The 17,070-nt window shown below is 49.7% G+C and overlaps 1 protein-coding gene across 1 annotated transcript; it reads left to right on the top strand.

The window, feature by feature from the left end:
* The first annotated feature begins 4,794 nt into the window (after positions 1 to 4,794).
* Positions 4,795 to 13,466, top strand: LOC129023570 (putative uncharacterized protein YWHAH-AS1). The gene is given in 3 exon segments (XM_054470443.2): positions 4,795 to 4,935; positions 4,937 to 5,147; positions 8,606 to 13,466. Coding segments are annotated over 3 exon segments (684 nt in total). The 3' UTR covers positions 8,938 to 13,466.
* The last annotated feature ends 3,604 nt before the right edge of the window (positions 13,467 to 17,070 follow it).

Genomic DNA, 17,070 nt, shown 5'->3' with positions numbered 1-17,070 from the left:
TGTCAGAGCTGGCAGGACCCTTAGAATCGCCCCTGTCTACCCCTTATCCCGAATAAGGGGAAACTGAGGTCTGAGGGAAAGGAAGGGCTGGCCCTAGTTTGCACAGCAAGTGAGCAGAGCTGGGGCCTCCATACCAGGTTTCCTGCCTCCCAGGCCTTCCTCTTCCTGCTGTGATGCTGAAACGATCACACTTTGGGGGGCCCATGAAACAGGATTTGAATGTGGGTCTGGGAGGAGGCCCCTACCCCAGGCTTCACCATGCTTTGAAGAGTCACCTTTGCTGTTGGAATTGAGGTTAACAAACTAGGCTGATCTTTCCCCTAGTGAATATATTTAAAGAGCATGCTAGATAGTAATGAATCATCCACTCCACCCCCCATAAGGATGGGGTCCCAGTGAGAGATGGGAGGAGGGCCAGCCCTGGATGGGGGGACCTCCTCAGTTCCTTCTAGCTCTTAGAGGGCTTAGAGCCCTTCCAGCTTTTCTAATGAGGTTGGACTAAGATTGATTTCAAAACAGTGAAAATTAGGTACAGCTGGAGCATTCTAAATAATTGATTTCTGACATGTGTAAAGGACACTTTGGTTCTCCCATGAAGCTTTTCTTCTCAGCAAACTTCTCCATCTCCTCTTCCTCACCTCCTACCCACTCATCAGCTCAGTGTGCTCTGGCCCTGTCCCCACTCCTCCACCGTGGCCACCAGAGCCCTCCTTGTTGTCAAAGCCAAGGACACTTCATTGTGCCCACCTCTCTGGCCGTCTTGGCTGGACGGTGCACGACTGCTCACCCTTCCTTGACCGACTCTCCCAGCTTCCCTTCTGCTGCTCCGGCCGTTGCTTTTCTATTTGCTGTATGGGCTTGTCTTCTAGCCTACCCCGAAATACTAGGGTTCCTCAGGGCTTTGTCCCGAGCCCTCTTCACACACTGCCCTATCCTTGGTGACCCCATCCTCATGCACTCTAAGGAACCATCTACCATGTTCCTAGCACCAGGCAAGGCGCTTTGCAGAAATGGGCAATTTTTTTTCCCCTCAAGATACCCCTGTAAGGCTGGTCCGATTTCCTTTCCTGTTTTTTTGTTTGTTGGCTTCTGTTTTGTTTTGAGATAGAGTCTCACCCAGTCACCCAGGCTGGAGTGCAATAGTGCTCTCTTAGCTCACTGCAACCTCCGCCTTCCAGGTTCAAGCGATCCTCCTGCCTCAGCCTCCCAAGTAGCTGGTGCTACAAGGCGCACACCACCACACCCAGCTAATTTTTTCAGAGAAAATTATTTAAACTCTTGTGCCTCATCTGTTAAATGGATTTTTTAGTCTTTTTTTTGTTTGTTTTTTTCTCTGAGAGATGGAGTCTCGCTCTGTTGCCCAGACTGGAGTGCAGTGGCACAATCTTGGCTCACTGCAATCTCCACCTCCCGGGTTCAAGTGATTCTCCTGCCTCAGCCTCCCGAGTAGCTAGGACTGCAGGCATGCACCACCACGCTCAGCTAATTTTTTTTTGTGTATTTTTAATAGAAACGAGATTTCACCAGGTTGGCCAGGCTGGTCTTGAACTCCTGACCTCAAATGTTCCTCCTGCCTCAGCCTCCCAGTGTGCTGGGATTACAGGCATGAGCCACTGCGCCCAGCCAATTTTAAAAATTTGTTTGTTTAATAGAGCTAGGGTTTCGCCATGTTGTCCAGGCTGGTCTTGAACTCCTGTACTCAAGCTATCCACCCGCCTTGGCCTCCCAAGTGCTGGCACTATCGGCGTGAGCCACTGAGCCCGGCCTCCTTCCCGTTTTACAGATAAGGAAACTGACACAGAACTGTTCCATGGCTTAAATAAAGTCACACAGCTGGGAATGGGCAAAGCAAGGATTCAAACTCAGGTCCATCAGACACCCAGGTCTGAGGGCCTCACACTGCCCCGTGGTGTCAGCTGAGAAGAGCTCAAGGTGTGACTCCCCTGTTGGGGTCACTCAGATTATACAAAGCATACATGAGCCTCCCACCGTGTGGTCCACACACTCTTACCAGCACCCATCTTCTTTGCTCTTGGGAGAGAGTTGCTAACGCCCAAGAGCCTCATCAATAAAAACCAGGGTCACCACCTGGGACAGGTCACCTACTCCCAAGGCTCTACGTTCTATCGATAAACAGGGCCTTTGAACAACTTCAAAGACAGCACCTGAGTGAGGTGAGGGTGGTCAGTGGTTAATGTCAAACACACTTTGTTGCCTCAGGGCTCAGAGCAGGTCCCTGGTAGAGGAGCCAAGTCTGGGTCTTCACCTGGTGCAGGGTCTCACTAGGGGAACAGAACAACCCCCCCCCTCCCCCGCCCTGGGTTCCTGAACACGTGTGTGTGGTGTGATTTGAGAAAGAACATGGTTCTTGTCTTGGGTTCAAATCCTACTCTGCCAGTGCACCAGCTGAGTACCCTCTGGCAAGTCACTTGTAAAAAGGGACCAATAGCCTGTCACAGTGGCTCATGCCTGTAATCCCAGAGCTTTGGGAGGCCGAGGTGGAAAGATCACATGAGGCCAAGAGTTCAAAACCAGCCTGGGCAACATGGCAAAATCCCAGTTCTACAAAAACAAAATATATTATACACACACACACATATTTTATATATATATATATTTTTATATATATATATATAATTTTTTTTTTTTTTTGTATGAAGTCTCTCTCTGTCACCGAGGCTGGAGTGCAGTGGCATGATCTCAGTTCACTGCCACCTCTGCCTCCCAGGTTCATCAAGCAATTCTCCTGCCTTGGCCTCCCGAGTAGTTGGGACTACGAAAAATATTTTTAAAAAAGAAAAACTGGCCAGCCGTGGTGGCTCATGCCTGTAATCCCAACCCTTTGGGAGGCCAAGGCGGGCGGATCACCTGAGGTCAGGAGTTCGAGACCACCTTGGCCAACTTGGCAAAACCCTGTCTCTATTAAAAATACAAAAATTAGCGGGGTGTGTTGGTGTGCGCCTGTAATCCCAGCTACTCAGGAGGCTGAGACAGCAGAATTGCTTAAACGCGGGAGGCAGAGGTTGCAGTGAGCTGAGATCGCACCATTGCACTCCATCCAGCCTGGGCGTCAGAGTGAGGCTCCCTCTCAAAAAAAAAAAAGGCCAGGCATGTTGGCTCATGCCTGTAATCCCGGCACTTAGGGAGGCCAAGGTGGGTGGATCACCTGAGGTCAGGAGTTTGAGACCAGCCTGACCAACATGGTGAAACCCCGTCTCTACTAAAAATACAAAAATTAGCTGGGCATGGTGGCGGGCACCTGTAATCCCAGCTACTCAGGAGGCTGAGGCAGGAGAATCGCTTGAATCCTGGAGGCGGAGGTTGCAGTGAGCAGAGATCACACCATTGCACTGCAACCTGGACAACAAGGCTCAAAAAAAAAAAAAAATGTGTCACTTGCATCCCACCCTGAGCTAGTGGTCACGACTCCTCCTCACGTGGGGCCGCATTTCTAAAGCATTGCCAGAACCCTCCACCAGAGCCCAGTGAATAGATGACCCAGAAAAGGCACATCCTGGTTTTTTTTGTTTTTTTGTTTTTTGTTTTTCCACTCATGGATACTCTGAGACACTCACTCTGAGCTGCTGAGAAGTCTGGACACCAAGGGACATATTACAAAGGAGACATGATGTTGTTCTGGAGAGATGGCGTTGCAATGTTGGCATGGTTACCATCTTGAGCTGGAGCAGCTGCCTGTCCACAAATTATTAATAATGTTACCCAGATAGGATTTTAACTTTTTCTCCCACTGTAGGCCACCTGCAGCCAAGGTGACCTTGCCGACCCAGCCAATGATAATAAAACCACCAGCAATAACATCGACAGCGGCTCGTTTTTTTTGTTTGTTTGTTTTGGGTTTTTTTGTTTTGTTTTGTTTTTAAGACGGAGTTTTGCTCTTGTTGCCCGGGCTGGAGTGCAATGGCGCGATCTCGGCTCCCCGCAACCTCCGCCTCCCTGGTTCAAGCAATTCTCCTGCCTCAGCCTCCAGGGTAGCTGAGATTACAGGCATGCACCACCATGCTCGGCTAATTTTGTATTTTTAGTAGAGACGGGGTTTCTCCATGTTGAGGCTGGTCTCAAACTCCTGACCTCAGGTGATCCGCCCGCCTCAGCCTCCCAAAGTGCTGGGATTACAGGCGTGAGCCACCACGCCCGACTCGACTCTTGTTTTTTAATCACTTACCCTCTGCCTGATTTGAGGATGAACACTTTACTCTCATATTATCTCCCCACATCCTCACTTGGAAGGAGGCTGTTAGCCCCACTATATGTATGAGGAAACTGAGGCCTAGAAGAGTCAGATTCTTGCAATCATCCGAAGCCTTCCCCACTCACCTCAACTTTGCACTGTCTACTTTGACCCCAGTATCCTTTTGCTGACACCAAATCTCACCCCGTGTCTTAACTAAGAGCATCTTGAGCGCAGAGATTTCAGGATCATCTAGAGCCTTCTACCCCTCTTTCAAAGCGCGCCTTGGAAGCAAACCAGCACCCAAGGCAGCTTTTGGCATTAAGAAGTGCAAAAATGTCCTCTTAGCTGCAATCTGTGAGCTGGTTCTATGAGCTGGTGGAGCTCAGAGCCCCAGTCCCGGCACCCGCCCCACTCCAGCTTGTTCAGAGGAGCTCAGCTGTGGGGGAGAGCTCAAAGCCAACACCTATTGAGTTGCAGTTAAAATGAGGGCGAAAAAGGCTTTTGTTTCAGTTCTGCAGATGGTCTGGGAGCTTGTGTTTCTTAGCAAGAATTTTCTAGATCTTTTGGCTTGAACCATCTGAATAACTGCCTCAAGCTTTTGCATGGTTCCCACTGGGTGGGCTGGGGTGGGAGGGGCTGTCATGCATGGTCCGGGAAAGCTGGAGAAGGCTGTTCCTTCACCCCAAGCCTTGGATTTCTTATCTGTGAAATGGGAGGCTGCAATGATGAATGGCAAAGTACCTTTTTTTTTTCAGCTTTGAAAGTCTAGGATATTTAGCCACTGGAAGACCAGCAGACAATGTCATGACAACTCAAGAGGATACAACAGGGTTGCTTCAAAAGACAAGTCTTTGGACCATGTCAAGACCTGGAGCGAAGAAGGTAATGAACTCCTGCTTCATAGCAGGCCGTGGGCCAGCAGTTTGCTACTATGCTCTCTCTTGGTTAAGGCAAGGTCAGTATTATTGTTTTGATTTTACAGATGAGGAAACTGAGTCCCAGTGAGGTTAAGTGTCTTGCCCAGCCACAGCACAGAGAGCAGGGGCTCTGCTCCACCTTCACCAGTCTTCCCACCACTGCCCCTGACCTTCAGAGAGTCTGAGAACATTCTTGTAGCTGTTGAGCTATGAGCATAACTGTCATCAGCTGCTGCTGAAACTGCACCCTGAGAAGCAAGGGAGAGGGTCGCTGAATTTTCACCATGGTTCTCTGCCAGGCAACTATGCTAAAAAACATCTTTTCCTCCCCAGTATGTTAGTAGGAGGCAAGCAGATTGTTATAGCCTTCTGTCTTCTTGTAGATAATGGTGGCAGGCTGGCCCTGACTCAGGAGATAAAGGGATCTGAGAGGACCACAGCCACATGAGAAGGCCAACTCCTGTAGGAGACTGGCTGGCCTCTGCAGAGACAGCACTGAGCTGCCCCTGGGGTCGTGGGTAGGACCCATTCCCTTGTTAAAGATATAAACTCCTCTACCTGGCCCTTTATAACCTGCCCGTGGCCCATCTTCTCAAGGTCATCACCTACTCCCTGGACACATTAGGCCCACCAGGTTTCCAGATTCTGCCCATGAGTTTCCAGAATGTCCTTTCCCATCCCTCCACCCCATTCTCTGCTTCTTACATTCCTTTAATACCCAGCTGAAATCTTACCTCCTCTAAAGAGCCTTCCCAGTTTCTCCAACAAGTACTCTCGCCTTCCACCTACTCCCACTGTGAGTCTGGTATCCACTGTCTGCCTAGAGTGACGTTGGTAGGAATGTCTGTGGCTTGCTACTGGGCATCAAGCACTATGTTATGTCATTTAATGCAGTATAATATCTCATTTAATATGGGAGCTATTCTTCTTACACCCATTAAACAGATGGAAAAATTAAAGCTCAGGAAGGCATCCTCTTACCCAAAGTCATGCTACTATTAGATGAAGAATTAGGATTTGAACCCAGGTCTTTCTGACTATAAGGTTCACACTCTTTGTTATTTACCTCTTCTGCTTCCCACTTCCTTAGGAAGCAGCCATTTCCTTTATAATAGACTGTAAGCACTGGAGGATGGGGCCTGTGTTTCGTTCACCATCTGAGCCCCTGGGATGCCTGGCTGAGTGTCCTGGATCCAGGCGCTGCTCCATGAATGCTGAATTGAATTCGGTTACACCTTCTGCGTATTACAAAACTCCCATCACCAGAGCCCCCTTTGTGAGTGGCCAAGATCTTTTGTCCTCTCCCCTTCCACCCCAGGGAGGGGAACACCTGAAATCAGCTGACAGCTAACGTTAAATGACAGCTGAGTGAAAGGCAAGAAAAGGGAGGGAGCAAGGGGGAAGGCAGATGGGATTGCAGGAGCCGGGAGGGAGCTTAGAGAAGGAGGAGGGCTGTCCTGTTGAATCTGGCCAGCTTGCAGTTACTTAGAGTACAAGATCTGGAGTTACCAGACCCAGCCTCAAATCCTAGCTCTTCCGCAGTAGCTAGGGAAACCTGGGCAAGTTGTTGGACCTGAGTTTCAGTTTTCTTTTCCATAAAATAGGCATGTCGGGGTGGGGGGGGCGGTGCAGTGGGGGGAGAATAAAAAGGGCATGTCACTGTCCTCACTAGACCTCTTCCTTCAGGAGGAATGAGGTTGTGTCTGAGGGAGGGAGGCAGTGCTGCCTACGGGGCTGTTACCTACTTGAAATGGGGACAGTTGGAGGACCAGCACAACCTGAAATGACTTCCCCATGAAGTCATTGAGCCCTGAAGGCCTGGGGCAGCAGGGAACTCACAGAATCACAGGCCCATAATAAAGATCTTGGAGACAATTCAGTTTGGCTTTCTTACTCCAAGAGGCAGCACAGCATGGTGGACTGATGGCCAGCTCTGCCAGCAACGGGCTGTTCCCAAATCCTGGCCCCTACTTGCTAATTGTGTAGCCTTGTGCATGCCACTTTGTCCGTCTCAGACCGCTGGTTCCTTATCTTCTTTTTTTTTTTTTTTTTTTTGAGACAGTGTCTCGCATGTTGCCCAGGCTGGAGTACAGTGGCCTGATTTTGGCTCACTGCAAACTCCGCCTCCCAGATTCAAGCAATTCTCTTGCCCCAGCCTCCTGAGTAGCTGACATTACAGGCACGTACCACCACGCCTGGCTAATTTTTGTATTTTTTGTATGGATGTGGTCTCACCATGTTGGCTAGGCTGGTCTCGAACTCCTGACCTCAAGTGATCCGCCTGCCTCAGCCTCCCAAATTGCTGGGATTACAGGCGTGAGTCATCGCGCCTGTCCTGGTTCTTCATCTTTAATATGAAATTCAAAGTAGTTCCTTTGCCACAGCACTACTGGGAGGATCAGAGACCCAGACAATAACAGCTGGTCATTCGCTGGCCCTGTGGGAACTGAGGCTCAGAGAGGGAAAGTAATTCACCCATGGTCACACAGCAGGTTAGCGAAATCAAGCCTATGTCCAGGCCTCCCAAAGCCCAACCCTGGGCTAATCATCAGATAGCTGTGGCCTTATCACAAAGAAGGCTGAGACTACCCTTGGACATGCAGCCAAGGAACTCATACTGGGAATCACTGGTGGGATTCTGTGTCTCACTGAGCTGAAATAATTGCTTCGGTTGCCTGTGGATGGAGTATGGCAAAATGCCCAAGTCAGAGCCTAGAGTCACATGTCCAACCTGGGGTCTAATCCACAGTATAACCCTGGCCATGTCGGGTCACCTCTCTGAGCCTCAGTAGTTTCTCTGCTTACAAAATGGGGGCAAGAATTCCTGGCAGTGCAAAGGAATCATATAAGACACAGACTATTTCTTTTCTTTTCTTTTCTCTCTCTCTCTTTCTCTTTCCTTCCTTCCATCCTTCCTTCCCTTTCTCTTTCCTTCCTTCTTTCCTTCCTTTCCTTTCCTTCCTTTTTTTTTTAGACAAGGTCTTCCTGTGTCACCCAGGCTGAGTGCAGTGGTGCAATCCTGGCTCACTGCAGCCTTGACCTCCTGGACTCAAGTGATCCTCCCGCTTCAGCCTCCCAAGTAGTTGGGACTGACTACAGGTGTGCACCACTATGCCTGGCTAATTTTCTATTTTTTGTAGAGACAGGGTCTCAGTGTGTTGCCCTGGCTGGTATTGAACTCCTGGATGCAAGCGATCCTCTCGTCTCAGCCTCCCAAAGTGCTAGGATTACAGGTGTGAGTCACCATGCATGGCCCAGAGCTGTTTTCACAGCAGCTACCCATGAGCTCCCACTGGGCACCTCACTATGCATCCAGCCTGTGCTGTCACTAGCAATGGCTTCATTTAGTCCTCACATCAACCCTGCATGGTGGGAACCTTATTTGTAGATAAATGGCTAGGAACAGCTAGAACCAGTATCCGACCTCGAAAGGTATTCTCTATGTCTATTCTCTCGCCCCTCCTCTTTCCCTACCTAACTTGGGCTCTTTCTTCAGGTTTCAGTATCGCCCTGACTTCTTTTGGAAGGATCCCTTGGCCTCAGGCTGGAGTGGGCACCTGCCCTAGCCCACAGAGCTGGGTTTCTCCCTTTCTTCAACCACACAGGAAGCACCACTATGCAAAGACCTCATCACGTTCACAGCCGTCTCCCCAGAGCCTCGCACTGTGCTTGGCATATAGCAGGTGCTCAGTAAATATCTGCCAAATGACTGAATGCATCTCACCAGCCTCAGGACGCCACCAGGCCCTGAGGGAGCCAGGAGGATCAGGGGAAAGCTTTTGGATTCCTGCCACGCCTTACATTAGCAACATCTTCTCCGAGTCCTGACAGCCAGCCTCCTGGGACACCATTCGAGCCAGCTGAATTCCGGTCACCGCTTCACCTTGGAAAGGCATCCGCAGCCCTCACCAAGCGCCCCGTAATTGACGTCACAGCGGGGCCAGGAGCTGCCCTGTTAATATTTAATGTGGCCTTCATTGCAGCAAAGTGCAGCCTCCAAGAGCTGGAGGGGCCGTGCAGAGTCCCCATGGGGTTGTGAGGAGGGCACAAATGGGAAAGGGCTTTATAAACCACAGAGCGCCCAACAGATGAGCATTCTGCCGACCCATTTCAGTCCCTGGCTTAACCCAGAAAGAGCCAGGGCTGCACATGCCTGCAGTGGGACAAGAAGACTGCTGACCAAGCCCGAACACTAAATCAATGGGGGATTAGGGGCTCCCGGGTACATTCCATGGAGACAGCGGGAGGGCAGAGTACTGGCGCCAGCAAGACCTGGACTCCACTCCAGGTTTGCCCCCTGCACAGCTGTGTGGCTGGGTCAGCAAGTGCACTGCTGAGCCTCAGTCCCCCTTATCTGTGAAATGGGAATGATGCTTTCCTTGTAGCACTGCTGTGAGGATTCAATGAAACGAGTAATGCCGAAGACCTAGCTTCACCCATCGCAGGCTGTCAACACAGGCTGAGACCCTTCTCCAAAACCAGGTCTGGGACCTGAGGTTGGAGAGAAGAGACACAGGGCCCCTTCAGGCATTCATCGGGCAGAGTGATGGTGGGAGGGAAGAAGGAGCAAGGAGGCACAGGAAGGATGACCTGGGAGCCAAGCATCTCAGGTTTGGACTTTTCACCCTGGTGGGCCCACGCCAGGAGAGGTATCAGAGAGAGGATGGGCGGAGGGCCCCAGGATGGCAGAAGCAGAATGGCCCTCATGGACAATCTCTCTGATCATCTGACCCCTTTGTTTGGCAGATGAGCATCTGGGAGGGAATAAACCATGCCAGGGGTTCACACAGCACAGCTGGGGTCTGACTGGCCTGCAGCCCTCTGGGGCTTCATCAGCTGGGGTTTATCCAAGGCTACATGCCTAGTCAGGGAGGCAGATGTGTTGGAAGACATGATGCAATGGCCCCATTCCTGGTGGTGACCTCCACTTCTTTGGCCTGGACAATAGGAGGAACCTCATCCCCCGCCCCTTCGTGGTCTCCCTCCAGTCTATTTTCCTACGAATCCTGGGAGCTTCCCAAAATGTAAATCTGACCTTGTCCTCGCCTTGCTTAAAACCTTTCCATGATCCCACACTTAAAGTCTCCAGAGAAAATACAGGAGGCTCAGTTAAAACTGAATTTCAAGCTGGGTATGGTGGTACACACCCGTAGTGCTACTCAGCAGGCTGAGGCAGGAAGATCGCTTGAGGCCAGGAGTTTGAGGCCAGCCTAGGCAACATAGTGTGACCCTGTCTTAAAAAAAAAACAAAAGAAAACTGAATTTCAGTAAATAATGAATAATATTTTAGTATAAGAACGTCCCAGAAATTGCATACACATACTACAGAAATTATTTGTTGTTCATATGAAATCTAAATTTAACAGGACAACCTGTATTTTAATTTGCTAAATCTGGTGTTCCTACATACATTGCCCTCAGGAAAAAGGACAAAGCCTTTTTTTTTCTTTCTTTCTCTTTGAGACAGAGTCTCAAAAGCCTGTCGCCCAGGCTGGAGTGCAGTGGCGCCATCTCGGCTCACTGCAAGCTCCGTCTCCCAGGTTTAAGCATTTCTTCTGCCTCAGCCTCCTGAGTAGCTGAGATTACAGGAGTGCACCACCATGCCCAACTAATGTTTGTACTTATAGTAGAGAGAATTTCACCATGTTGTCCAGGCTGGTCTCGAACTCCTGGCCTCAAGTGATCTGCTTGCCTTGGCCTCCCAAAGTGCTGGGATTACAGGTGTGAGCCACCGCGCCTGGCCTGGAAAAAGGACAAAGTCTTTAGTTAGCCCATGAGCCAGTTTGGCCCTGAGCTCATCCCTCCACTCTTTTCCACATGGACCCTCTGCTTCAGACACAGCTCGCTGCCTTTACTTGAGAAACTCAAGCCCTCCCTTCTGTCCTTTGCAGATGTCCTTTCATTGGAACCCTCTTGGCATCATCTCCTCCTCCCAGTGCCCCACAGTGCTTGACCTGACTCATCCTCAGTCCTCTGAAGCATCATCACTTCCTTTCGAGGCCTGTGTTGTGTCTCCTCTGGATCCTCACAGTGCCTCTATGTCTGTCCCGTTCACGTGGCGTATGGTAGGGGTTCAGTAAACATTTGTTGCAGTGAATTACTAAATTCCACAGCCCCTTACACTTTTCCTATCAACAGTTTCCCCTCCTTCAGCCAAATCCTATGTGCCCCTCAAAGCCCTGTTGGAACCCCATCTCCTCCAGGCCTTCCCTGAGCCCCACAGTCCTCCCAGCTCTTTTCTTCTGAGATGCGTCTGGTATGTCTCAATCACATCTGGGGCAGCAAGCAATCTTTTTATCCCATAAGCTTGGCAAGATCAGCAACCCTCAGACTCTCCAGGTATGACCTGTGGTGCTGAGCACTGTGCCTTCCTGCCAGACAGTGCTCAACAAACGCTGGTGAGCTTGGGGGAAGCCAAGCTGAGCTCCTGTGTTGGCCTCTCCTCCCTGCCACTGGCCAATAACCAAAATCCTAACCCAGCCTTGAAGCAAAGCATCTTACATCCTGTATTCCTAGAAGGAGCCAGGGAGACATCCTTAGTTCCCACTTTACAGGACAGGAAACTAAGGGAGTAGAAGAACCCATTTGTATTAGTCAGGGTTCTCTAGAGGGACATAATTAATGGCATATATATATGTGTGTATATATATATATGTGTATATATGTATATGTGTATATATATGTGTGTGTGTGTATATATATATATATATATAAAGGGGAGCTTATTACATATTAACTCACACGATCACAAGGTCCCACGATAGGCCATCTGCAGGCTGAGGAGCAAGGAGAGCCAGTCCGAGTTTCAAAACTGAAACTCGTTCGGTTTCAAAACTGAAGAACTTGGAGTCTGATGTTTGAGGGCAGGAAGCATCCAGCACAGGAGAAAGATGTAAGCTGGGAGGCTAGACCAGTCTCTCTTTTACATTTTTTCTGCCTGTTTACATTCTAGCAGCACTGGCAGCTGATTAGATGGTGCCCACCCAGGTTAAAAGTGGGTCTGCCTTTCCCAGTCCACTGAGTCAAATGTTAATATCCCTTAGCAACACTCTCACAGACACACCCAGGATCAATACTTTGTATCCTTCAGTCCAATCAAGTTGACACTCAGTATCAACCATCACACCATTGTTCAAGGCTCAGATCTCTGGACGCCATCCTACTCCAGGGTCTTTGCACCTGCTCTTCCTCTGCCTGGAACACTCTTCCCAGAGATCTTGACATGGATGATGTTGCAGATTAAAGATGGCCACATAGGCCAGGCATGGTGGCTGACACCTGTAATCCCAGCACTTTGGGAGGCCAAGGCAGGAAGACAGCCCCAGGCATAAGTTCAAGACCAGTCTGGGCAGAATAGTGAGATCCCATTGCTACAAAAAATAAGAAAAAAATAGCGAGGCAGGGTGGCACACTCCTGTAGTCCCAGCTACTTAGGAGGCTCAGGTGGGAGGATTGCTTGAGATGAAGAGTTTGAGGATGCAGTGAACTATGATTGTGTTGCTACAGTCCTGCCTGGGCAATGGAGCAAGACCCTATCTCTACAAAAACAGTTTTTTAATTAACTAGGTGTTGTGGTGCATGCCTACTCAGGAGGCCAAGGCAGGAGGATTGTTTGAGCCTGGGAGCTTGAGGATGCAGTGAGCTATGATCATGCCACTGTACTCCAGCGTGGGCAATGGAGTGAGACCCTGTCTCAAAAAATTAAAAAAAAAAAAGATTTCATACTAATCACAACTTTGGTACACCTCAAAATCATTTTTGTTACTATCTGCAATGTGGATGGTGTCTCTTTTTATATAAAATATAATATTTATAAATTTATAAAATACAAAGATGGAGTTTCACCATGTTGGCCAGGCTGGTCTTGAACTCCTGGCCTCAAATGATCTGCCCACCCTGGCCTCCCAAAGTTCTGGGATTACAGGTGTGTGAGCCACCACACCCGGCCGATCATGTCTCATAAATAAGGCCACAAATACTTTGCTGCTCCCCCCACATCAAGAAGTGGCATCCCTTTCCCTGCCCTTTGAATCTGGGCTGGGCTTGTGACTTGCTCTGACAACAGAATGTGGCAGAAGTGACCCTTTATGAGTTCAGGAGCTTAGGCCTCAAGAGACCTTGCAAGCTTGTGCCTTCCCCCTCTTGGAATGCTGCTCCTAGACTACCACATAAGGCAGCTGGTCTACCAGCGAGAGGATGGGAGGCCACGTGATAGGGATCTGAGACACCCCAGCCAACAGCCAGCACCAACCACCAGATGTGTGAGAGAGGCCTTCTTGGACCTTCCAGCTCAGCTGTGACTCCAGCTGAATGCAGCTGCATGTGTGACCAGGAGAAATAGGCAGAGGAACCACTCAGGCCAACCAGACTCATGAAAAATAATAAATGGTTGTTGTAAGCCACTAAGTTTGGGGGTTTGTTAGGCGGCTATAGATAACCAAGACAACTGCCTCCTCCTCATTCAGGTGCCTGCTCCCTTCGCCTTCAGTCCCTTCCCTCCCCCCTCAAACCCCCACCAATTGCTGTTTATGCCATTATCCTGTTTCATCCTGTTCAAGGCATTTATCACCGTCTGAAACCATGATGTATTCACTTATGGACCTGCAGTGCATTTCCGCCACGAGGCTGCAGTTTCCATGAGGGCAGGGGCCAGAATGGTTTGTTCCCTACCATCTCCCTCGAGCCTGTGTGTGTGGTGTCTGGCACAGAGAAGCTGTGTAATTGTTGATGGAGAGATTGTGTGCCTGCCCCTTGCTGCTGTGGCGCTTGGGGGAGCAGTGTGGCAGGTAGGAACTCCTGCCCGGTTGTGTCTTCCAAAACCAGTGCCCTTGGGAGGGCAGGAGGGCAGGCCAGGTGGCTGGGCTGTGCTTCAGGGGCAAGAGCTTCAGGGAGCCCAAGTTGAGTAGGAAGAAAAGGAAACTGCCAAAATGTTCATTTCCAGCAGGGGCTTAGATTCAGGCCAAGGAAGTTACTGGGGCTTCTCTCCTCCAGGTCAGCTGCAAATTACCAGCAGCCCAGCCACGCCCTTCTGTAAGATCACCAAGCTGAAAAACTGGGCAATGGGAGAGAGTGTTGGGGACACTGAGTCACTTCCCAGGGGCCAACTATTTCCAAGTCCCTCAGAGTCCTCAGAGTCTGCTTTTTCCAGTGCCAAGGAATTGGTCCAGTAGCCACAGCTTCAGTTGAGGAAAAAATGCATACCCAAGAGAAAAAGAATCAGCTCCAGGGTGCCTTTTTCTTTATTCTCTCTCTCTTTTTTTTTTTTGAGACGGAGTCTCGCTCTGTCACCCAAGCTTGAGTGCAGTGGCACGATCTCAGCTCACTGCAACCTCTGCCTCCCGGGTTCAAGTGATTCTCCTGCCTCAGCCTCCTGAGTAGCTGGGATTACAGGCATATGCCACCACTCCTGGCTAATTTTTTATTTTTAGTAGAGACAGGATTTCACCATGTTGGTCAGGCTGGTCTCGAACTCCTGACCTTGTGATCCACCCGCCTCGGCCTCCCAAAGTGCTGGGATTACAGGCGTGATCCCAGGTGCCTCTTTAAGCTATCATTCTGCATTCTGTGGGAACAGAGAGAGCATCACCATAGTTCAAGCCAGGCTACTTTCAAGTTAGGTGAACTTGTGTTGGTATTATGTCTCCATGACTGTGTGACCTTGGGGATGCGGCTTGACCTTCCTGAGCACCAGTTTCTGCATCTATTAGGAATGGACAGCGAAGACCGAACTCCTAAGGTTGTGATGAGAATTCAATGAGAACATGCATGCCCAGCAGAGCTTCAAGAGAAACAGTGAAACCGATTGTAGGTAAGCTTATGAGTACTTCTTCACCTGTTGGCACATGGGGGGTTGAGGGGAAGAGCAAGGTTTGCAGTTAAAAGCAGACCCTTCCTGGAGACCAGGGCCACATTGAGGGGTTGCCTGGCCAAGACTAGGGCTATGGTATGAACCCTTGGTCCACAATGGACTGCCTGATTCTAACTGGCTTCTGTAACAGATGAGACCACTCAGAGAAGCCCTCAGAGGGCCTCCAACCCTCCTGGAACCCCCCTGGTATAGATAGGTCAGTGGTTTGGAGGTAGAGCTCTGACAAGGATTCAGAAGGCCTGGGTTAAAGGCCCGGCTCTGGCACTAATGTGCTGTGCGACATGGAACAAATAATTTGCCTTCTCTGGGCTCTAGTGTCCTCATCTATAAAATGGGTCATTAATCTCTGACTTACCGAATTCATAGGGTTGTTGAGATGATGAGATAATTTAGATGAAAGAGTGCTTTGAAAGGCATTTGCTGTTTGGCGAATAAAAAGGGGATAGATATTAAAACTGAAAGGACCCCTGGATAAAACTGAAAGGACTCCTGGATTCTCTAGCAAAGCCCCTCTAAAGCCTTTAAAGCAGGCAATATAAATACGAGTTCAAACCCTGGCTTTTATTAGTAACTTGCACGACTTTGGGCAAATGAGTTAACCCCTGGCACTGCTAGTGGTGTGATTTTTCTTCTGAGGGAGACAGGACCCATGGAGCAAGAAAAGGCTGGAAGAAGCTGCAAGACACAGGGTAGACAAGATGAGGAGGAGAAACCCGCCAGCCTCCAAAACCCCTGGGCAGGAGGTCCCCACCTGACTGTGAGCTTAGGTGGGGGCTACCTGTTCCCCTTTCCATCCCCCACAGGCAGTCCTCTGGATCTCAGCCCACCCCAGGTAGATGGTGACTCAAGTTGTTCTGCAGGGACTGGTCCCCCTGCCTCTGTTGCCATGGCAGTGCAGCACAGCCCGGCCAATCAGGAAGGAGATGAGTATCTGAGTCTCTGTTGCTAAAGCTGGAGCAGGACACCTAGCCAATGGGAAGGGCAGCAGAGTGGCGCCACCATGGAAACCTAAGCAGTGAGGTTCAAACCATGTTTTTTGTCTCTATGTCTCATTTTCAGGGGGGTGGGCTGGGTTTTCTGCATTCCTTTTTTTTTTTTTTTTTTTTTTTGCAGAGAGCATCTTGCAACCCCAGGAGGATATTCAGGAGTCACGACGGGGTGCATGACAAGAGGCATCTTTAAAGAGTCAGAAAGGACTCCAACTCAGCAGGACACAGCTTCAGATGAATTATTCCCCCAGATGCTCAGCATCACCTGTGTCTATGATCTTAGCTCATTCCCACAGCTCTACCTAGCCCCATCTGTCCTAGGAAATAACTGCAGGCTGCAGAAAAATCCCCACCCCTAAAGTAAGAAAAGGAATGTGGGGTCACCTCCTTATGCCCAATAGCTTTGTGGCTTTGGACAAACTCCTTAACCTCTCTTCCTGTAGGCAAGGTAGTAGAGTAGCATAGAGACATGGGTCAGACACGGGGGCTGCCCCAGTGTAAAATTAGAAGATTGGAAAAATGGGCTCTGTGATTCCTTTCAGATCTCACATTCTAGACTTGATGATTTTTCACCTTGAGGCTCTGGATAAAGTGGATCTACAAGAAATAACTTCCCAAGGAGGAGTGGACAAATGAGACTCAGCATGAGTGGACAAATAAGACTCAGGCCGCTTTTTGCCATGAAATTGCCAGACAAGGAGGGATGTCTGTTTCAGAGTCCCGGGCCAGGGGAGTGAAGTCACACAGTTACCTGCATGCAGAGCCCAGAGTAGAAGACCTAGCTCCCTTTACCTTGCAACATGCAATCTTCTTAAACCAGTCTTCTTATCCTTGGGTGGGCAATCAGGGAGCTGTGCACGCCCACACCTCCAACACTCTTTATTTTGCAAACACGGGCATAAAAACAACTGCAAGGGAAAATGTGTCCCACCCCTTCCCCACTCCCTTCTGGCTTTCTCTCTGTTGCCTGGCAACAGTTTTATCCAGAAACCTGGGTGTCATCCTAGATAACTCCCTCACCCTTATCCTTCCCACAAAACCCATGGCCCAATCATGTCCATTTTATCTCCTAAATGGCCCTCGAGTCCATCCACTCCTCCCCTC

Source organism: Pongo pygmaeus, chromosome 23 (assembly GCF_028885625.2).
Source record: "Pongo pygmaeus isolate AG05252 chromosome 23, NHGRI_mPonPyg2-v2.0_pri, whole genome shotgun sequence".
Taxonomy (NCBI): Eukaryota; Metazoa; Chordata; class Mammalia; order Primates; family Hominidae; genus Pongo; species Pongo pygmaeus.
This window is presented reverse-complemented; position numbering and strand designations above follow the sequence as displayed.